Source organism: Rhincodon typus, chromosome 7, assembly GCF_021869965.1.
Source record: "Rhincodon typus isolate 14 chromosome 7, sRhiTyp1.1, whole genome shotgun sequence".
In the NCBI taxonomy this organism is placed as follows: Eukaryota; Metazoa; Chordata; class Chondrichthyes; order Orectolobiformes; family Rhincodontidae; genus Rhincodon; species Rhincodon typus.
Genome location: NC_063338.1, coordinates 63757457 through 63781304, shown reverse-complemented (window position 1 = coordinate 63781304; position 23848 = coordinate 63757457). Strand labels below are relative to the sequence as shown.

At 39.9% G+C, this 23848-nt stretch overlaps 1 protein-coding gene across 1 annotated transcript in view; it reads left to right on the top strand.

Moving 5' to 3' along the window:
• The window catches only part of LOC109928671 (inactive dipeptidyl peptidase 10-like), a 618050-nt gene that overhangs the window by 443282 nt on the left and 150920 nt on the right, over positions 1-23848 (top strand). Inside the window, exon 8 of the mRNA XM_048599233.1 lies at positions 9999-10119. Within this exon, the coding sequence (XP_048455190.1) occupies positions 9999-10119 (121 nt within the window). The remainder of the gene's footprint in view (positions 1-9998; positions 10120-23848) is intronic.

Below are 23848 nucleotides of genomic sequence, written 5' to 3'. Positions count from 1 at the left end.
TGGGTTTCTTATGATAACACGTAGTCCCGATTAAACTTGTTTTTTTTTAATTCAAGATTTTATCAAATGCAAATTTCACCATCAACCATGATGGGATTCAAACCTATGACCCCAGGACATGAGCCTGTGGCTCTGGATTACTCATTCTGTGACATTACCACTATGCTACCACCTTCCCGTATGAAAAGTACATCAGAATGTCACACCGGGAGAGATTTAACAAGAAGGGATCATGAAGGGGTTATCTCCCCTGTCAGCAGAAAGCCACCTTTTGCAGACCTGTCTGTTTAAGACATCTAATTATTCTGTGTAAAAACATAATTGAAGTGATTTTGTAATTTTGCCTTCAAGAAAGCATTTAACGAGCTGTCTTCAAAGAGTTATGTTTTAAAGGAAGCTAATTTAACCAGGCTTTCTTCAATTAATAAAAAGAGCTTATTGATTATGAAACCCAATTCACATACGCACAAAATGAGAGGTGAGACTAAAAGGATAAATGCCAGAAACAATGCAGATCAGTCACTGAGTTGTGGACAAAAGTGGATAGTTGAACATTGTGAACATTGCATGGACGTTACTGGTAGTATTAATGTTGGCTTGATTTTTGCAATAGTTGATGTTCCTTTGTCCTAATGCCTTTTTTTCTGCTAGTTGGGAGTGAGAGAGGGTTCTTGTATTGTTTTCAACATAGCCGTAACTAGGGGATAGATCTTCAACTGTGACCTTGCCAGCACTTTAATATTTGAACCACAATGGTACACACGAATGTTCAGTCCCACAAGTCTACTTCAGTGGAGTTGAAACTGACTTTTTAACCCATGTCCTTATGTACTCATTGAGAATTAAACAGACAGGTCTGCAAAAGGTGGCTTTCTGCTGACAGGGGAGATAACCCCTTCATGATCCCTTCTTGTTAAATCTCTCCCGGTGTGACATTCTGTTGGCTTCTCACATAACTGTGCTAGACAGTCACTGAATTTAAATCCACAGCTTTTCTGTCACAGTCGTCCTTTTACAACATACTGCTTTTGGAATGAAGAATAAAAAATATCTTTAAATACTTAATGGTTTTGATCCATCCTCATAACAAGCTGCACTATTACAGTAATGCAGGGTCCCCATTGGCCACCCTCACATCTGAATGAATGCCTCTGACACCAACCTTGCTGTTGCAAAGGGGATAAAATTCAACCCATCCTCATTAATGCTCTGTGAATCTGTGTGTGAAATCTCTTTTTTTCTTTGTCAACACCATTTCAGCTTCTATTAGTGTATAATTAGTGATTTTCTCTAACTAAAGTTATCTCCTCACATTAGTATTTAATTCCAAATGTAGTATTTAAATGGACTCACATCTTGCCCATGTCCTTTTACAAGTCCCTTTGGTCATCTAAATAAACAATCTTCCTTCCTATTTTGGTATTCATAAATTTCAACATCACATTCTCTCAGCTCATATACAATTTTTTTCTATTCACAGTGAATCGACATGGCTCCAAATCTGAACCTTATATGACTCTTATCTCTCTAACCATGTCACCCTAACTGAGTCAACTTTTAATGTCTTGAGAAAATGTAATTTCTTATAATCCTGGTGTTCCTGTTTTTATATTGACATTTTCCCTTTGAAGATGAATCTTAAACTTTATCCCATTATTGTCATGACTTCCAGTGCACTCATCTAAGTGCTCGATTTTGCTTTGCAACCATATCAAACAACACCTCTATCCTTGTCAACCTATGTTTGAGGAAGGAATTCTGCAGCCAAAACCACAAATTTCTTTCTGTTTTCTCTATTCACAGCCTCTCTGCTGGCTTTCTAGCTGTAGTTATTGATTAAACCCTGTTGTCAATAGTAATTTCAAGAGAGCAGCCTTTTATGTAAAAATGCATTAGTGTTTGTTGAGAAGCATGCTGTTTATCGACAGAGGAAGCTCACAGCTCTTTATTCCTCCTGCTATTTTAATATCTAAGCAAAATTGAGCAGGAGTTGCCAGTTTAAGCTCCATTTTAGGACTTTTTTTTCCAGGAATAATTACATCTCAGTATCTCCAGGGCTCTCTTTTCTATGGTATAATGATCATGGAGGTTGAACATACCATCAAAAGATCAAAAAAGACCTTGTGACCCTGCTCTCATCCAATTTAGAATTTGTAACCAAGGCAGCAGATTAAGCAAACCATCTTCTAAAAAGTAAGAGAAATCATTTGACTACTACATGGAATTGAATGTCTGGATTACATTCGGATATTATACCTGTATTATGTTTTAATTTTAATTTATAATTTCATATATTTGGAATTCATTTCATTTGGAAAACATTTCAAATTAATGATTGCATAAGAGTATAATTACATTGCTTTTTCAAGAAAAGACATTCTTGACCTCATCCTTACCAATCTCCCAGCTGCAGATGTGTCTGTCCATGACCATATCAGGAAGAATGATGACCGCACAGTCCTTGTGGAGACAAAGTCCACTTTCACATTGGGAATAACCTCCACCGTGTTGTGTGGCACTATCACCGTGCGAAATGGAACAGACTTCGAACTGATCTAGCAGCTCAAGACTGGGTATCCATGAGGTGCCATCAGCCATCAATAGCAGCAGAATTGTACTCCAGCACAACGTACAACCTCATGTCCTGGCACATTCCCCACAAAACTATTATCATCAAGCCAGGTGATCAACGCTGGTTCAATAGAAAATGTAGGAGGGCATACCAGGAGCAGCACCAGGCATAGCTAAAAATGAGGTGTCAGCCTGTGAAGCTGCAAAATGGCACTACTTGCATGACAAACAGCCAATGATAGAGCTAAGTGATTCTGTAGCCAATGAGTCAAATCTAAGTTGTGCAGTCCTGCCGCATCCAGCCATGAATGGTGGTGGACAATTAAACAACTTACTAGAGGACGAGACTCCACAAATGTCCTCGTCCTCAGTGATGAAAGAACCTAATACATCACTGCAAAACCTTTGACTGAAACATTCACAGCAATCTTCAGCAAGAAATGCCAAGTGGATAATCCATCTCGGCGTCCTCCAGTGGTCCCCAGCATTACAGATACTAGGCTTCAGCCAATTCGATTCAATCCACATGATGAAAAGAAACGTTTGAAGCACTGGATACTGCAAAGGCAATGGGCCCTGACAATATTCTGGCAATAATACTGAAGACTTGTGCTTCAGAACTTGCTGCTTCTCTCAAAAGCTTTTCCAGTACAGTTACAACACTGGTATTTATCTGACAATGTGGAAAATTGCCCAGGTATGTCCTGTCCATAAAAAGCAGGAAAAATCCAGTCCAGTTGATTTGCCTCTTTTAAAAACTGTGCGCCTTACTAAATTTTCAGTACGCTTTACCAAAGGGCTGTTGGTCTCAGGGCCATCAAAATATTTCAGATCCCTTCACCCCTTCATCTCATATTCAGAAAGATTTATCAGCAGGAATGGCATTTGTAGGACAAGCCCAAGTTCTAACACAATCTCTGAGGGAGGCAGAAAATAGCAGCTGCCTTTCCTTGTAGGTGTCAATTTCTTGCCCTTGTTAAGGTTGATTTTTATTTTCCATCAAGGGTAACTGAGTACAATAAGTGAAAAACTTGATATAAGTTCCTATTGGCAGGATCATTACAGAAACTGGCATTAGAAAAAAAAACTGAGTAAATTCCAGAGCCTGGCAGATGGTAAGGAAACAAAATGAGCAATAGGGAATTGGCAGCTGATTTTTCTAATTTCATGATAATGGATCAGAACCCAAAATACTATAGACATCTTTTAATTTTCAATTCAAAATGGATTTTCAAAAGAGGGATTCTTACAAACAAAAGAAAACCTGCAGGTGTAAATTCAGTCTTATTTGTCAAAGTCCTGTGTGGAAACAATTAAATTTTACAATTAAAAAATGTCAGAGAATTGTCAAAAAAAGAGAGAGATGTAACAGGATGAGATCTGTCAGATTACACTGCCACCATCACCAGCAGAATGCCACCTCTTGAAGAAACAATTTTTTATTTTGTACTTCCAGGAATATACAAAAAAAAACTACTGTAAACCTGATCTGTGCTAATGGGAGAAGAGGTACAAGTGAACTGAGTATTCTAGCCTGTATTTAAGCACTAGTGTATCGTGAAGATCACAGTCAAAGAACAACCCACTAGCCACCCCTGTATTGCAGGTAAAACGTGACTTTTGCTCTGTGCGATAGAAGAACACTAACCAAAACGCCAGTCAGAAGGAAATTGGTCAAGAAGGACTCTCTCACCTAGACTGCTGCCAACCAACTACTGTCAAAAGGGAACAGGATGAAAGGATCTGAATCAACATGCAAAAACCATGAATCTCAAAAACAACTCTTCAAATTTGACATTCCCCTATATGTTCTTTATGAAATATCCAGGCAGTCTGATCAGTATATCTTCATTTTTCTTTTAATGGACTCACTTATTAATCCTAATCTATATATGTGTTATGTTATTATTTCTTTTCATGTTTAGTAAATGAAAAAGGAACTCACACTTTTGTCAACTTAAGAACATCCAGCTAAGTTTACTCCTTTTAAAAATAAATTAATTTGATCTGGAAGATAGGCATCCATAGGGAAGGACCTATGATAAATAAAATTTGTGTGCCCAAGTAAGGGTACGGTTGAATAAGAAAGGGGTGCCAATTCATCACTCCTCACTCAGGGGCTTAGCGATTTGGAGTAATTGTATGGAATGGTAAAAACTTAGAGAACTTCACCTGGTCTAACAGCAATGAACCCTCTTACCCACATTTTGTATCTGAGCCTCAAGAGGTTAACCTGTCAGAAACCCACCTCCCTGAAATCCCTGATCTCCTCAAACCGGCCTCAAAATAGTAGCAAAGCAGGAAACAGCCCTTCAGTTCCCTAAATAGCCTCATTGGCAATTCCTAAGTCCAATAAAATATCTGATAGGTCAAGGCAGGCAGTAGGCTGCAGGATAGCTACTTAGTGAATTTTTTGGGCCCTAGCCTGTGAAGCTGCAAGCACGGGCCTGTAAAATTATCCTGCATAATGGCTACCAACACAGTATCGCATATTTTCGCCCTAGCTAAAATTGAATTCTGTCCCCTGTACCTTTATCAGAAGTCAGACAATATCAGGTATAGTCCAACAGGTTTATTTGAAATCACAAGCTTTCAGAGTGTTGCCTTTCATCAGGTGAAGTGACTTCGTGCAGACTTAGTATCACCATTCTTGATTTGCTGATACCATGAGTAACTGGAAGACAAAGAAGTCAGTTGTTTTCTCTTGACTCACCTACTTTTATTTAAATGCACTGTGTTGATCAATGACCAAGCAGTCAAATTACCTCATTTGTGTGGGGGTTTGGCTGGTGGATGGGCAAGAGAGAATGGAAAATAAATATAACCCAATTTAAGAGTGGGGACTGAGCAATAAATCAGCTCTGCTGCTGAAAAGTAAATGATGTATCAGAGTAATTGCAGCTGAATATCAGTGAAAATAAATGAAGATTGTGAAACTTGGAGATACTTAAAACATAAATGTTCCTGATCAAGCTACATTCTGCCCGACAGTGCTAAATAGTGATGTATTGAAATATTACCAAGCTTATTTATGTGTTCTACAGAATGTACATTCTCTCTTTAGAGACTGTACATCTTAGATTAGCAATAAAATGAAAATTGATTATTTAATCCTAATCACGTGGAGAAAAATCCAGCATTAGTCTATATATCTGAAATACTGGTAAACAGATGGATTCTAAAAATATTAATAGATTGACATACGATTCAAACCAGCAGACAGAAAACTTTTGTTGTCTGATTCAGGTGATTTGCTGTTCACACATAAATCATGTTTTCTACTTTAGTATACCATTATCAGAATGATTATGTGCTGTGGAGGAGAGATGTATTGAACATTTGGAAAAACAAATCAGTGCATAGCACTGTTCATAATGTTTGACAGGATCATGTCACGCAAATAGCGAACATGCAGAAGAGAATTTAAATATTAAAGAATTTTAAACACTACAGTGCGTGTGAAATTACAGTGATGGAACATTTAGCAGTGAAGCACTTGCCCGTATCTTTGTGCTGCAAACCACATCAGTTAGTACAGCATAAAGAAAAACAATTGTATTTGTTTGAGGTCAATCAACTCAGCTCCAGGAGTTTCTCACTTCTGCGCTTGAAATCCAACCATTTTCAGTTACTTACCCTCCATCATAAAGTCAGAAATAGGCAATGGAAAAGAAAAGGAACAGCAAAGACAAAGGCCTTAATGTAGATGAAGTTCACCACATTATACATTTTTTTTGGCAAAAATTCAAAAAAAATAAAATGTTTGCTTCTGTTCCCAAGGAGATGCCTATTACCCCACAAGTAGACAGAAATGGAAAGCATGTTTTTATTTTTGTCCAGGAAGCAATATTCTTCTGTCAATCATAGATTCAAAACATTACATGTTAAATTTAGATTTTTGTTGTCAGGTGTGCTCAAGTACAAAAGTAAGGAGTACAGTGACAAGTGTATAATGTTGCCACACAAGGCACCATCTTAGGTACAAGTACCTAGGTGCAGAATCATAAGAACAAGGTGGAAAGAAAAACCAAAGTTAAAAGTTAAACATTACAGTAATTCTTAGTATTAAGTAGAAAAACAAAGAAATAAAGCGAAAAGCCAAAAATTACAGTCTTGAAATGCTTAGCCACGCTGGGATCACACTTCCTACAGACGCACGATCTCCTCTTCTTTGCCATGCTTTCCCTTCACACTCCATTCCAGGAGTCCCCACACCAGGCCTACCACACCGCCGCTGAAGCAACCAACGCATCTGTCAATCCATCTAAAGTATCAATTCAGGCCTACCGCATTATCGCAGCTAACTGATTCCCATGGCAGAGGCCGCCCTCCCGTTGAAAGCTGATGCCGCTGCCACCACCTCGAGTCTTACACTGGGCGCACCAGTGGCAAAGATGTCTCAATCCAGTGCCATCACTCGCTGCTGGACCCAAAATCACTGCCATTGCAAGCTCCCCAAAGACTTGCTCCCTCTGCCCTGGCCTTGCTCTCCCCAAGGAGCCAACGTCTGGCACCACTGCTGCATGTGCTAAGAAGTCCAGGCCTGCTCTCGCCTTACCGAGGACGCCAAAAGGCCTTGTCTTTAGTCGCCGCTGAAGCAGTCACGAGGCTGGATCCACTCACTGTCGCAGCCTTCCCGAACCTCCTACAACAAGTTATTGACTCTTATAGATATTTTATAAATGATAGTCAAAGCTGTAACAGTCTGTGGGGCTGTGTTGTTAAAGAAACACTTGCACGTATGTAAGGATTTTTCAAGACCACCAGACATTTAAGAGCTTGAGAAATTAAGTACTTTTGAAATGTAGTTACTGTTGCAATGTAGAAAAGTGGGTCAGTAATTTCTACATAGCATTGTAAAATACAAAGAATTTCAAGATCAGTTTAAAGAGCCAATCTCAGGAGAGGAAATGTTGCAATGCAATAAAGTATTATGCAATTTAAGCTTAAACTTGTCTCCATACAGTTTTTCTCAATAATTTGCTTTGCTTTCCAGAAACATAAGCTGAAACCTAAATTTGCATAGGTTCATGCATACAGCAGGTTCGTGAGAACACCCTGGATTTAAACAAGTAACATTCTGATTTGGCATAACACCAAAACCTTTTGGTGCAATATTATGCCTATTAATAGCAATTTATTTATACTTTGTTTATTCCAGTTTTTTTATACCTGATATCAGTGTGGCTGAAATTTGTTCAGTTTGATAGCAATTTATTTTGCATTCGTTTTGCCTGCTTGTCTGAAAGATCTGAATTATTCTTAACCAAAATGTCTTCAATCTCATTGCACCTACTAAATTTTGGAACAATGCTTGGAGGGACTATGCAGCTGGAATGCCCTTGCTAATGGAGAGTAGAAGGATCAGCTAAAGCTGTTGTGAAGGAGCTTCGCAAGACAGAAGTCCACTCACAATTTGAAATTGGGACCCAAAGTTGTTTTTTGCAATTTTTTAACATATTAGAATTAGCAAGTGAACAACACAGGAAAAATGTGCAAAAGCACCTTTCAGTAAAGTTGGTGCGGAAATCGGCAAAAAATTCAGGGTGAAAATTTAGTGAATTACATTTTTCATAATTACTTTTCACATGCTTTTGACCATTTCCATTTTAAATTTTAAGTGCTGAACTTAGCCACACAAATTATCAATTGAGTTTTATACATGATCATCCTTTAAAATCATAGTGTAATATTTGTGTATATATTAACAACTACTGCTAACTCCACAGATAATGTATAAAAACAAGCTTCACTTATGATGGACTTTGTGATATTTTGAGTTTCTCATTCCAATGTTTTTCCAAATTAAATTTGAGAGAAAGAAAAGATGTCTGCTGTCTTAAAACTTAAACATGGGAATTTGATATCTGAATCTATTTTAATGAATTGGCTATGATTTAGCTTAGTTTTGGCATTAATATACAAGTACATATCCACCTTTTGATCACTTCAGTTGTAGAGATAGAAATGAGTAAATAAGGCTGTGTATATATCGTAGAATCTCTACTATGCTGATGGAGGCCACTCATCCCGTCAAGTCTACACCACCCCACCAAAGAGCATACCACCTGGACGCACTGTATCCCCATAATCCCGCATGGGTTTTTATTTTATGGCAAATCCATCTAATCTGCATAACTTTGGTCTGTGGGAGGAAACCTGAGCACCTGGTGGAAACCCACACAAACACAGGGAGAATGTGCAAACTCCACACAGCCAGTCACTTAAGGCTGGAATTGAACCTGGGTCCCTGGCGCTATGAGGTAGCAGTACTAACCTACTGTGCTATCATGCCACCCATGTTAATATCCTCGTTATTAATTAGACTGCAGTTGCCTTCGAACAACTATAAATATATTCAAGATTGTATATTAAATATAGAGATATTAGTTATACTGTATTTGCCTTTGAACATTGTTAGTGATGTGATAAAACTAAATGAGCAGATTATGTTATGAAATGTACAAAATTTAATTTTACTCTATGTCTAATAAAATAATTCACCCATTAAATTGTAGGCCAGTCTTAAGCACATTATTTCTTCATACATGTCATTAATCTTTATAGAAAGAAACACTAAAATTGAATAATTCGGAATATCTACAATTATTATTTTTGCAATTATACATTTTCCATTTCAGAAAAATTCACTTTTATATGACATTAATTTACTCTGTGTTATATATGAACTAAATACTCCAACTACCATTATACACATTGACTCAACTCTTGTAATAATCAGGAGCATTTGTTTGAAACAAATTATTATTCTTGCATCAATGTTGCATTTTAACATTGAAAGATAGTCTTTCGAGATAATAATTGTTCTAGGGAAATTCAGTATTACAGTACTGTAATTTGGATGCATGTTCTGAAAGATTGCAAAATAATTAATGCATTGGATATGTCAGTTGTGAATGTTAGAATTACTTTACATGTTGCAATCAGTGGTCTTCAAAATATGTTTTATCAAGATTCATCATGATTATTGTAAGTAATAATCCAGTTAGTGGTACAACAAGTTATCCCTAAATCGTCATCCCTAAAAAGAAGATCTCAATTTTCCTGCTTTCACATTAGTTTCACATTTTCCACCAAATTACGAATTGTATTAATATAACAACCTTGTGCAGTAAAATAATTAACTAAATATGTCCTTTCATCGTTATAAATGGTGACAGTCAAGACTCCAGTGAATTCAAGATCAGTCAACACATCATAATTACTTTTGGATAAGTTGGACATTGGTAAACATTTACAAACTGAAGCAGATCCTAACTGTTTGTAGCAAATGAGCAATCGTAATATGCATCATATTTACCAGGCAGAGTTACAACGCTGTGTTTATCTGGGAGCAATAGGTACATTATAGACTTAAAACGTCAATTCATTCAATAAGCACACATGCCTTTCTTTTAAAACCCTAGGTCTATATCTTTGAAAATAACATCTACTACCAGACTGAAGTAAAGAGCAGTGCCCTGCGCCTTACCTCATCGGGAAAAGAGGGGATAATCTACAACGGCATAGCAGATTGGTTATATGAAGGTAAGAGACATAATTTTATTGCAACACAAATGCCCGAAGTAAAATTAAAAGCCAATAAAGTCATATTTACCACTCCATGTAGTGGAAGCTATAGTTCTACTTTTTGCATGACTTTCACAAGCTTGACATTCTGAAAATACCATTAACAAGTTAAAAATAAATGGTGTTGCTTTTATGTGAAATAATTTTGAGTTAATACAACATGTTCATAATTGACAAAACAAAAAAGAGATAATACTTTTCTTGTCAGCGATATTTCCAAGATAGGTTATATCACTGTAAATTTGAAGTGACTTAGTAGATTTTCAGAACCACAGAGACAAGGAAAAGGAAATTGAAATGATTGGAATGTATTGCAGAGACCTTTTGTACTGTAGAGGCTATGACCCTATGGCTTTAACAGTGAGTATGATTTACAATAGTGGGTCAGATTGGCACCAGAGATGAATCAGCCTACTTCCGGCTGTCTCAGCATTTAAGTTCTAAGCAGGAAGATCAATAGTTGATCTTTTCTGATCTGCTACCAACTCAGGTCTTTAAGTCATCATTTAGCGACAAGATAAGGGGCTCCACCTGCCACTGGCCCAATTAACTACTTTCCTAGCAGGTGAGAAATGTGACAGTTTTCCTAACAGTGATCTGCCTGTCAGGTTAGTGTGGGCCTCCATTTGCCCCAGTCTGGATCCGACCGGGTATATAAATGTGGGGTGACCACTGAAAACCATGCCTCCTGCCTTTGTCTTTAACACACCTCTCCCAGCAATCTATACCCTTCAACTGCAATAACCTCCACCCACCTCCTCCCCAATAAAAATAACAATCATTTTGCTGGTCCAAGTCTTCATGGTTGCTCAATGGCTGCTGGCTTATGATTGGCCAGCAGCTTCAAGCAAGATGGGACTTCACAAGCAAGACCCCTAATAGACAAGAGGGCTGCCAGTCAGTTCCAAAGTGCTCCATTGATGTTTGATCCAATAGGCTTTCTCACTGATACTGTTTAGGTGGATGGGGAGACTACGTTCGTCACCGATCACCCTTAAGAATGTCTACCCTTACAATTTGTGCAAATTCCGCCCAATAACTCTATAGACTGGATTTTAAAGAACCGCAATTCTCAGCCTGCGAGTGAGTTAAAAATCATGGCCCTGGAAATCATCTTGGTATCTTGATGCCTCTAGGACAGTTTGTATTTCAAAGGGTGACAGGAAGGAGAGTGGAGGAGGGAGTAAAAAACGCAATTGTTGCCAACTAATGGCACGGTGAGCTAATTAATGAGTTTATTAAGGTATTTCGCCATTTGGGTTTGGAATTGTCACATTTATTATGGTCAAACTCAAACCATCTTTTTGATGTAACAGCACACAACTGAATTTCTCATGCAGCTGAAGTAATTATCTGTGTTGTTATTTTGATGAAGTCTGATTGGCCACTAGTCCCAGTACAAGTGCTCCACCAAACCATGCCACCCGTGCCATGGACACTGTCTTTGTCTCTGGCATCAGGCGGGCAAGTCCCACCTCTGGGAGGTACTCAACTCCTCTAATTGGGAGCCAAATTCAGCTGCTGGCCAATGGGTTCAGTTAAATTTAAAAATATTTAATTGGTGTCAATATTTAACTTTATCCAGCTGTATTCCTGACCCTGCATTGACAATCCTGTCCTATGACTCTTCAAAATAAACTAGTAACTTTTCTACAGCGATGTCTTTTGCAATTTTGCAGAGGCTTTGACCACCTTGTCGGTTTAAAATATTGTGAGTTTAGTTTCTAAATGTTTGCATTTCCAAGTAACTAACAAAACAGTATTTCCATTCAATTAAGTTTTTCAAATCTAATGAAACTAGGCAATAAACAGATCATTGCTTTACCTCACAACTATCGTCTCTGAAGGGCACTTATACACAGTGTATTTCCACTCAGAATTGTTTGACTGAAGTCAATAGACTGTTCACTGAAGATTTGCTTCCAAAGATGGATATATTCTAGACATAATGAAAGTCTCCTATATTTTAAAGAATACATGCCCAGGGGAAATATTCACATTTTATATCATTGGAGCAATGACATTACTGGATGTGTTTCACCAGCAATATTTGTCATTTACAGCCACAAAGTTAGCTTTTTCACACTTCATTTAGTGATGATAACAGCCATTCATATCTCATGGATGGGAAGAGGCGGGCGGTGTGGGGTTGGGGAGCGATGAGGTTGGAGGCTGTGTGGGGAACGATGAGGTTGGAGGACAAAGGGGGTGGCCATGGGTACCTGCATGGGCCCAAGCTATGCCTACCTCTTTGTAGGTTACGTGGAACAATCCCTCTTCCATACCTACACTGGCCCTAAACCCCACCTCTTCCTCCGTTACATTGATGACTGTTTCGGCGCCGCCTCGTGCTCCCACGAGGAGCTCGAACAGTTCATCCACTTCACCAACACCTTCCACACCAACCTTAAGTTCACCTGGACCATCTCTAATACCTCTCTCTCCTTCCTGGACCCCTCTGTCTTCATCTCCGGCAACCACCTAGAAACCGATATCCATTTCAAGACCACCGATTCCCACAGCTACCTAGAATACACCTCCTCTCACCCACCTTCCTGCAAAAATGCCATCCCCTATTCCCAATTCCTTCGCCTCTGCTGCATCTGCTCCCAGGATGAGGCATTCCACTCCCGTACATCTCAGATGTCCTCGTTTTTCAAGGACTGCAACATCCCCCCCTCCAGTGGTTGAAAACGCCCTCGACCGTGTCTCCCGCATTTCCCGCAGCTCATCCCTCACACCCCCTCCCCGCAATAACAACCAAAACAGAATCCCCCTCGTCCTCACGTACCACCCCACCAACCTCCGGATCCAATGCATCATCCTCCGACACTTCCGCCATCTGCAATCTGACCCCACCACCAAAGACATTTTTCCCTCCCCACCCTTATCTGCTTTCCGGAGGGACCACTCTCTCCGTGACTCCCTTGTCCGCTCCACACTCCCCTCCAGCCCCACCACACCCGGCACTTTTCCCTGCAAGTGCTACACCTGCCCCTACACCTCCCCCCTCAAGCATCCCAGGCCCCAAGAAGACTTTCCACATCCAGCAGATGTTCACCTGCACATCTGCCAATGTGGTATACTGCATCCGCTGTACCCGTTGTGGCCTCCTCTACATCGGGGAAACCAAGCGGAGGCTTGGGGACCGCTTTGCAGGACACCTATGCTCGGTTCACACTAAACAACTGCACCTCCCAGTTGCGAACCATTTCAACTCCCCCTCCCATTCCGCAGATGACATGTCCATCCTGGGCCTCCTGCAGTGCCACAACGATGCTACCTGAAGGTTGCAGGAACAGCAACTCATATTCCGCTTGGGAACCCTGCAGCACAATGGTATCAATGTGGACTTCACAAGCTTCAAAATCTCCCCTCCCCCTACCGCATCCCAAAACAGCCCGGCCTCCCTAACCTGTTCTTCCTCCCACCTATCCCCTCCTCCCACCTCAAGCCCCACCCCCATCTCCTACCTACTAACCTCATCCCGCCCCCTTGACCTGTCCGTCCTCCCTGGACTGACCTATCTCCTCCCTACCTCGCCACCTGCACTCACCTTTACTGGCCCCATCCCCACCTCTTTGACCTATCTGTCTCCTCTCCACCTATCCTCTCCTCTATCCATCTTCTATCCGCCTCCTCCTCTCTCCCTATTTATTTCAGAACCCCCTCCCCCTCCCCCATTTCTGAAGAAGGGTCTAGGCCCGAAACGTCAGCCTTCCTACTCCTCTGATGCTGCTGTGTTCATTCAGCTCTACACCTTGTTATCATGGATTGGAAACCTGTTTTTCTCAGTCATTCAGTTTTTTTTTCACCCAGTTAATGCTATTGCGAGGGCCTCACCAGCAAAGTAGGCAGACATTCTTTTGGCATTTTAAAGGATCTGCAAGGAGAATTCTCACGACCATTCTTTTTCATGTCATTAAGACAAATGAAAATCATTGTTGATTGTCACAACATAAAAACGTCCTTACTGGTCTAACCTGAACTTGACTCCAGAACCAGAGCTATGTGGTTGACTCTCAATTGTCCACCAAAATGCCCTCATTTAATTGTATGAACTGCTAGAAAGTCTTAAAATGGAATGAAACCAGATAGACCAGACTGGTAACAACTAGGCATCAGACATGACAATGACAAACACAACCCTGTCAGCCCTGCAATGTTCTCCTTAATAGAGTCAGGGTTCTAGTGTCAAAATTAGTAGAGCAGTCTCACAGGCATAGTCATACTTTTGTTTTCCTTTATTCATTAACAGGATGAGGGCATTGCTGGCTAAGCAGCATTTATTGCCCATCCCTAATTGCCCAGAAGGCAGTTCAGAGTCAACCACATTGCTGTGGGTCTGGAGTCACATGTAAGCCAGACCAGGTAAAGATGGCAGTTTCCTTTCCTGAGGACATTAGTGAACCAGATGGGCTGTTCCAACAATTGACAATGGATTCATGGTCATCATTCGATTCTTAATTCCAGGTATTTATTGAATTCAGGTTCCACCATCTGCCGTGGCAGGATTTGAACCCAGGACTCCAAAACATTATGTAGTCCTCTGGATTAACAGTCCCGTGAAAATACCACTAGGCCATTGCCTCCCCATGACTCGTAGAATAATACCTTACAGACAATATCCCAAACAGCACTGTCACTGTTCCTAGGCATGTTATTCTCCTCTGGAAGGGCAGACTCAGCAGAGGTGGTAGTAAGTGATATACATGGGGCTGCACCTCAACATTGACTGTGGACCCCACAAAGTCTCACAATATCAGGTCAAACTTGGGCAAGGAAGCCTGCTGCTGATCACCAGATGCCATATTCCCTTGGCTGATGAATCAGCACTCATTAATGTTGAACACTGCTTGGAGGAACCACTGAGGGTGGCAAGGGTGCACGGTGTACTCTGGGTGAGGGACTTCAATGTCCACCACCAAGAGTAGTCTGGAAGCTCACCACTACTGACCAAGTTGATTGAGTCCTAAAACGCAAAATGACTTGACTCTCTCTGCAGTAGCTGATAAGGGAGCCAGCAAGGTGGAAAAATGTACTTGACCTCGTCCTCACCAATCTACCTGCCACAGATAAATATTTTCATTATAGTGTTGGTAAAGGTGAGTCGGCTATGTGTGGGTGAGTTTTGCTTTGGAGGGTCAACGTGGACCCAATGGGCCAAATAGTTACTTTCTGCACCATAGGGATTCTGTCATTTTAAGACTGATCACTGCACTGTCCTTGTGGAAAAGTGTCTTATCTTCACATTGAGAATACCTTCCATGGTGTAATGTGACAGTACTGCCATGCTGAATTGGACTGACTTCAAACAGATCTAACAACTCCAGATTGTGCATTCATGAGTTACATAGGACATCAGCATCAGCAGAATTGTACCCTGCATAATCTGCAACCTCATGGCTCAGCATATCCCTCCCTAAACTATAACCATCAAGCCAGAGGATCAACCATGGTTCAAAAAAGTGTAGTAGAAAGGTAAAGTGTCATGTTAACCTGACAGTGTTACAAGACAGGACACCATGCATGCAAAACCAGTTGAGTTGTATGCGATTGAGCAAAGCAAATGCACAACCAGTGTATCAGATCTAAGCTCTATTGTCGTTTCACATCCAGTCATGAATAGCTGTGGACAACTAACCTACAAGGTGCATTGCAAAAATTCCCCAAGATTCCTTAGACAGCACCTTCCAAATCCATGATCACAACCATCTTGAAAGATATTGGAACAATGCCACCCATATGTTCCCCTACAAACTACACACCACCCAGACTTGGAAGTATGTCACCAGTCATACAATGTTGGTTGGTAAAAATCCTGCAACTCCTTCCCATAAGCACTATTGGTGTACCTACAGCACATGGACTGCAATTGTTCAAGAAGGCCAAACATGGACAAAAGAAATGTACACAGGTAAGGCTGACTGTTCTTGAAATCAGGCAGCATTTAACCAAATGTGATATCAAGGAGACCTGTTAAAAATGATGTCAATGGGAATGAAGGGAAATATTCTCCACTGGTTGGATTCATACCAATGACAAAGGTAGATGGTTGTGGTCAGTCAACTCAGTCCCAGGGTGTCTCTGTAGGGGTTCCTCAAGTTAGTGTCCAAGACCCAAACATTTTCAGCTGCTTCATCAATGAGCTTCCCTCCATCATAATATCAGAACAGAGAATGTTCGCTAGTGAGGCACTAAGTTCAACACCATAAGTGACTCCTCAAATAGTGAAGCTGACCATATCCAAACGCAGCAAGACCTGGATCACAATCAGGCTTGGGCTGTTAAGCGGCAAGCCAGGAACATTTTCTAATCAACCAGTTCAGAGATGTTATTACATACCTCTTAACCCAGGCGTCCTGAACCCAGAGATACTGAAGTGCCAGGCAGTGACCATCTCCAACAATCTAACCATTGCCCTGTTACGTTCAATGCATCACCATCACTGTCAACATTCTGGGGGTTATCATTGACCAGAAACTAAACTGGACCAGACATACAAATTGTCTGGCTACAATATCATGTCAGAGACTATGAATTCTCCAGTGAGTAGCTTACTCCTGACTCCTCAAACACTGTCCTCCAACTACAAGGCAGAATTCAGGAGTGTTGATGGTATATTCATCATTTGTCTGGATGAATGCGGCCCTAACAACACCCAAGAAGCTCAATACCATCCAAGACAAAGCAACTCATTTGACTGGCTGCCCATCTAATATCTAACATTCATTTCCTACACCGCCAATGCACAGTGGCAACTGTGTGCACTATCTATACAATACACTGCAACACTTCACCAAGACTCTTCTGACAGGACCTTCAAAATCAACAACTTCCACCACCTAGAAAGGCAGTGGACTGATATACCAGAGAACATCACCAACTGCAAGTTCGCCTCCAAGTCACACACTACCCTGAATTGGAAATATGTTTCCATTTCTTATCTGTCACTGGTTCAAAATCCTGATCTCCCTTCCTAATAGCACTATGATTGTTTCTACTCCAGATGTGATTCAAGAAGGCAGTCCACCACCACTTTCTTCAGAACAATTAGGGATGGACAATTAAAGCTTGCCGAGTTAATGATGTACACAGCATTTCTCTTAAGCAGTAGTATCCCACAATGTCAGAGTAGAATTAAATGCAGGTAAGATAGAGGTGGCAGGTTCTCTGGAGGTAATGATAGTTAAAGACAGATTGGACAGTTAACTATCAAAGCAACATAAGGAAGGTACAAAAGGATATAGCTGGTTTAAGTGAATGGGCACATAAATGGGAAATGGGAATAATATGAAAACTGGTCCATTTTAGCAGGCAGAATAAACAAGATTGAAGAAGTTAAACGTCATCCAGGGCAAAGCCGCCTGCTTGATTGGCATACCATCTAAAACTTTTAACTTTCACTGCCTCCAAAACTGAATCACAAAGGCAGCAGTGTGTACCGTCGGCAAAATACACTACAACAACTCATGAAGACTTCTTAACCAGCATCTCCCAAACTTATGATCTGAAAGGTCATAACCTGTTTTGTTACAGAAACATATCACTTTGGCTGTTTTCAAGAAGCAGGAGACTGGCCATACTGAACCAACCCAAGCTTAGAAAATTCACAGCTCTGTGTCCAACATTAGACTCGATTCTGCAATTGAAGAACATTTGCCACATAATCCTGATTGTAAGAATAAATACGCTGATAACCAATTTAAGATTGTCAGTTCGCAGCATGACACACTTAAGTATACTGGAACTACATAATTTAGTACATAGGCCCTTGTTTTTCCCAAAAAAGATAGAATATATACACACTGAAACATTTTTTAAAAATACAAAATGAATGAGACAGCCATTCTCTGGTTCATTTCTCAGGGCAATGCTGTAACCATTCAGAATCAAGCAGCCTTGTTCCAAATTTAGACAACTTTAGCAATTGACTGTTGACCTATCACAAACAGTTGTATCTCAACAGTAAAGTTTTAAGATAATTAGAAATCAATTTGCACCATAAAGGACCAACATAAGCCACAACAACTTTTTTTTCCTCAGTCCTGGACTGTTTTCTATCTCATATTTTTTCATATTTGTTTACAATCTACTTCCTCATCATTTCTAATTTTTGTACATTTTGTCAAAACTGTTGCTGTAGTATTACCACAATCCAAACTGAAAAATTTGAAAAGGACAGAAAATTATCTGTAAATGGTTGTTTTCAAAAATGCCAAATTCGGGACATTTTCTGTCTTCGTAAATAGTGGAATATGTTAGATTACACTGGTATGATGACATTCCAGAAAGTGAATCAGAGAATTAGTTACAGTAAGTCTGCAAACCCCAGTCTGCAAAGCCGCCAGTAGCAGCAGCATTGCAGAAATATTTCTTGTATATGCTATGATGTACTTAAGGCACTTGTTGCGCATGACAAATTAGCAACTACATTTTTTTTCTTTGTCCCATTATGTGGTCGAATAATAACTCAATTTTCCCACTCCCTCCAAAGCCAATTAAATTCTGTTTCATAGTTTTCATAATAAATCCATGAAAAGTTACATTTCTGTTGCCTTTTGGGCTTTGGACTAAAATGTAGCATTCGTTTTGAATGTATTTAATTAAAGCTTCAAGTGCTAACAACATGGGAATTGGATCCTTGTCTTTCCAAGTCAAGGCATGGAATATAAAAGCCAGAAATGAGCACTCTAGTTTAGCCCCTCTTCAATATAATGTCACACACTAAACTTCAGAGGGTGTGAAAGGATTGACTTGGGTAAAGAAGTGATTTATTGAAGAAGAATTGATTGAGTTGTTTAAAATCATGAAGGATTTTGCTGGTGTAAATATAGAGAAAATATTTTCAATTGCTGAAGGATCAATAGCCAGAATTTGTAATGTGACATACAAAAAACAATTGTAGGGAATGAATGTTTCAAACTTGGAGTGTACAGTCTAGCAGGGAGGTTACACAGATTCACTTGAAGCCTTCAAAAGCAAAAACAAAGGATCAATACTTGACAGAGAACAAACTGAATAGACATGTGTAAAGAGTGGTGAATATGGCTAACTGGATTACACTCTGAAAGAACTGACTCAGAAATAATAAGCTGAGTGTCCTCCTCCTGTGTTACCCTATTCTGCGATTCTGTGTTACTGCAGAAAATAGATGTTAGCTTGCAAAAGCACAGCTTCTTTTTAATTACAATATTATTTACATAAATTAACACAGGAGGTTCCATAGGAAAAATAATTATATGTTATGTTTAATGTACATCTCTTCCTCCATCAAATTCAATGCTTTTTTTTCTTAATGTTACCTAACAGTTTGTGCCTTGGCAAGTTGCAAAATGATTGCATTTTTTCAGCGTGCACCTCACAGTTTGTAGCTCAACGTGAATGCAGAAGCTAGTAATTTAGGCTGCGTTAGCAAAGTGCAGCAAGCCGAGTAAAAGAGTACACAGGACTGCTAAACTACAGTTAGATGTTGCTTAGATGAACCTAAGGGGTTAGGGAAGTAAATTTTGGAATTCAGTTTCCAAAGTTAGTTTTCTTGATCAATGTCGCCATTCAGAAAAAAGGCATGACATCTCTATTTTCTTCAAAGTTTCCATAGATTCTTCACTCAAGTTATTGTGGACAATCAAGAAAGCACAGACAGAATTTCAATATATCTGGAAAAATTTTGTGTTAGTTTATGTGAATATGGGAATTGTGTATTTAGTACAAGAATTCTGTGGATTCCCAAAAAAAATGAATAAAACAAGTTAAACTTAATCCTGCCAGGAATTCCAAGTATGTGACTGGAGGCAGTACGGTGGGTCAGTGGTTAGCACTGCTGCCTCACAACGCTGAGGACCGGGTTCAATTCCAGCCTCAGGTGACTGTGTGGAGTTTGCACGTTCTCCCTGTGTCTGCGTAGGTTTCCTCCAGGTGCTCCAGTTTCCCACTGCAGTCCAACGATACACAGTCTAAGCGGATTGGCAATGGGAATGCAGATTTACAGGGATGGGATGGGGGGAGGGGCTAAGTGGGATGCTCTTCAGAGGGGTGGTGTGGACTCAATGGGCTAAATGGCCTGCTTTCACACTGTAGGGATTCTGCAACTGGCCATTGTACTGCTGATACAAACACTGAACCACCCAATAAAACAACATCCTTTTGAATCAGTTTCTTCAACTACATACCATGAAAGGAAGAACTGTTGCTCATAATGTTAGGTGATGCCTAAGTGTACAGTTATTCAGTGTAATAACCTGTATTAATCTTTTAAGTAGAAAACAAACACTTGAACATGACTCAGGCTAATGTACCGAGTGACTCAATGGACAAAGCATGTCAATTTGCCCCATGTTATTGAGTAGACTACTAGAACATCAAATGCTTGCCTAGAAAGTTTAGCCTGCAATTCATTTGACCTAGAAAGTATGGAATTTAGCAGACTGGCAGATCTTGAAGGGCTGCAGCACACCATAAAAAGAAAACTTGTGAAGACAACAAAAAGTAGTATAAAGGTGCAATTACAAGAGATGCAATAAATGCAGATAGCATTTTTAAAATTTTTATAATGTATTTTGATGTAAAATCTTGCCTAAGACTTCTGAAAATAAAAATAAACTGCAGGAGCATTTTTAATCTTGGTCAACAATGAAACTTAAAGAATCTTCTGGGTCCTTGCCAGAAGTTATTTAAAACTACTCCACATCTTTTATATATGACTATCGTGTAGATGAACCTTTAATTTCTTTCACTCAATTTAAAGTAGACATATAAAAATACCAGTTATTACATTATGGAGGCAAAATGAAAAGGTCATGGGAAGAATGTCAGCCAGGTGAAATTACACCTCTTATGTTCCGTTTAAGCCAGTCCTTGCCAAAAATCAAGATCTCATATCCAGGCCCTTGGAAAACATTCAACTGCTCAGACTATGATATAGGAACTTAGAAATTTAAGTCATTAGGACAGAGGGTAGGAATCCTGCAGTGGGTAACATCTGCTGATTCCCCAAAGCCTGTCCACCATCAACAAGGTACAAATCGATGGGATACTCCCCACTTGCGTGGATGTGGCAGTTCCAACAACACTCAAGAAGTTGACACCATCCAGGACAACACAGCCAGCTATTTTGGCATCACATCCACAAACATTCACTCCTTCCGACACTGATGCTCAGTCGCAGCAGTGTGTATCATCTGCATGTACTACAGAATTTCACTATAGCTCCTTCAACGACACTTTTCAAACCCACAACCACTACAATCTAGAAAGAGAAGGTAAATAGATGCATAGGAACACCACCTGCAAGCTCCTCCCCAAGCTACTCACCATCCAGCCATACAACTATGTCACCATCCCTTCAGTCCCGCTGGTTCAAATTTCTGGAACTTCTTCCCTAATGGTACTGTGGATATAGCTATACCAAATGAACTGCAGCAGTTCAAGAATGCAGCTCACTATGACCTTCTCAATAACGATTAAGGATGGGCAACAAATACTAGCCCAGCCAGCGATGCCCACATGCCATGAATGATTTTTTTTTCCAAAAACCCTCCCATTGAGCCTTCTATGCCATTCAATTGCAGGTCATGGCTGACCTTCCACTCTAATGCCATTTTCCCACACCATCCTCAAATTTCTTGATGTCTTCAGCACCTAGCAATCTGTCAATTTCTATTTATAAACATATTCAGTGAATGAGCATCCACAGGCCCTGGCTTAGAGATTTCCAAACATTTGTCAGCCTCTGCATCATAGAAACCCTACAGTGCGGAAAGAGGCCATCCAGCCTATTAAGTCTGCACAAACTCTCTGAAAAGCATCCCACCCAGAGCCCCTCACCCCCATCCCTACAACCCTACATTTACCCTGCACCTAGCTTGCACATCCTTGGACGCTAATAGGGAAATTTATCGTTTGATATCACTTAACCTGTATATCTTTTTGGGACTGTGAGAGGAAACCGGAGTACCAAGACAAAACCCACAGAGACACAGGAAGAACGTTCAAACTCCATACAATCAGTTACCCAAGGCTGGAATCAAACCCGAATCCTGACACTGAGAGACAGCGCCACCCACAGGAATGAAGAACATCCTCTCCATCATAGTTCTGGCTTACACATTATTTGAAGACTGTGTCTCCTGCTTCCAGAACCCCAGCCAGGAGAAAAATCCTTCCTACATTTACCCTGTCAAGCCCTACAATAATTTTGCTTGCTTCAATGAGATCACCGCTCATTATTCCAAAATTCGAGAGAATATTAGTACAGTCTCTTCAATATCTTCTCAAAGACAATCTTATCTTCCAAGGAATGAGTTCAACAATTAATTTGTTGCACTGGCAATAACATGCCTCCTGCAGTAAGGAGACCAAAACTGTATACAATATTCTAGGTCTGGTCTCAACATGTCTATACAATTACAATAAGTCATCTTTACTCCTGTACTCAAACCCTATAGTGATAAAGGTCAAAGCACCATTTGCTTTCGAATTTCTTACTTAACATGCATGTTAGCTTCCAGTGAATCCTGACCAAGCATACCAGCTCTCTTTGGACATCAACATTTCCGAATTTCCCATGATTTCAAAAATGACCTGTATTTCTGTTCTTCCTACTGAAGTCAATAACTTCACATTGTCATACATTTTATTCCATCTGCCATGTTCTTGTCAACTGAATTGAAGCCTCTTTGCATCCTCCCTGCAATTCACATCACCAACTAGTTTCATCTCCTCAGCAAACTTGGAAATATTAAATTTGGTCCCAGATCCAAATGATTAGTATAATTATTTATTATGAAGACCTGGTCTGCAAGCACTGATCCTTGTTGTACCCTACAATCTAACCTGAAAATGACCCATTTATTCCTATTCTGTTTTCTGTCCTTTAACCAATTCTCAATTCATGCCAGCATCTAATGCCTAATCTCATGTGATTTTTTTATGTAGACTTCTTATGGGACCTCATTAAAAGCCTTCTCAAAATCCAAGCACACCACATCCACTGGTTCCCCTTTATCTATTCTGTTGAAAGCATCCTAGAATACCTCCAACAATTTTTTCAAACATGATTTTCCTTTCATAAATCCATGGTAGTTCTGCCTAATTCTACCTTTATTTTCTCCAGTCTAGTTATCACATTCTTTATAACAGATTCCAACACTTCCCTGCTACCAATGTCAAGCCAATAGATCTGTAGTTCCTCATATTTCTCTCTTCCTCCTTTCTTAAATAATGGAGTTACATTTTCTACATTCCAATCTGCAGGAACTATTCCAGAATCTTGAAAATTTTGGAAGATGACCCTATTGCATCTATTATCTTTACAGCCATCTCTTTCTACACTCTGGATGTAGATCATCAAGTCTAAGGGATTCACCAACTTTCAGTCCCATTAATTTCTCCAATCCTACATTTTTAACTAATTTAGTTCCTCATTCTAGCTAGTCCCTTGGTTTGGTATATTTCTAATAGATTTATGACATCTTCCTTCATGAAGACAGACCCAAAATATTTGTTTAGTTCTTTGTACATTCCTTATTCTCCATTGTGAATTCTTCTGTTTCCTCCTGTTAAGGAACCACATATACCTTTTCATTTTTACAAACATATCAAAGTTTTCACTAACATCTTTATGTTTTATCTAATATCACTATATTTTTACCTTTTATATATATATCATATATAAGGGGAAGAAAGC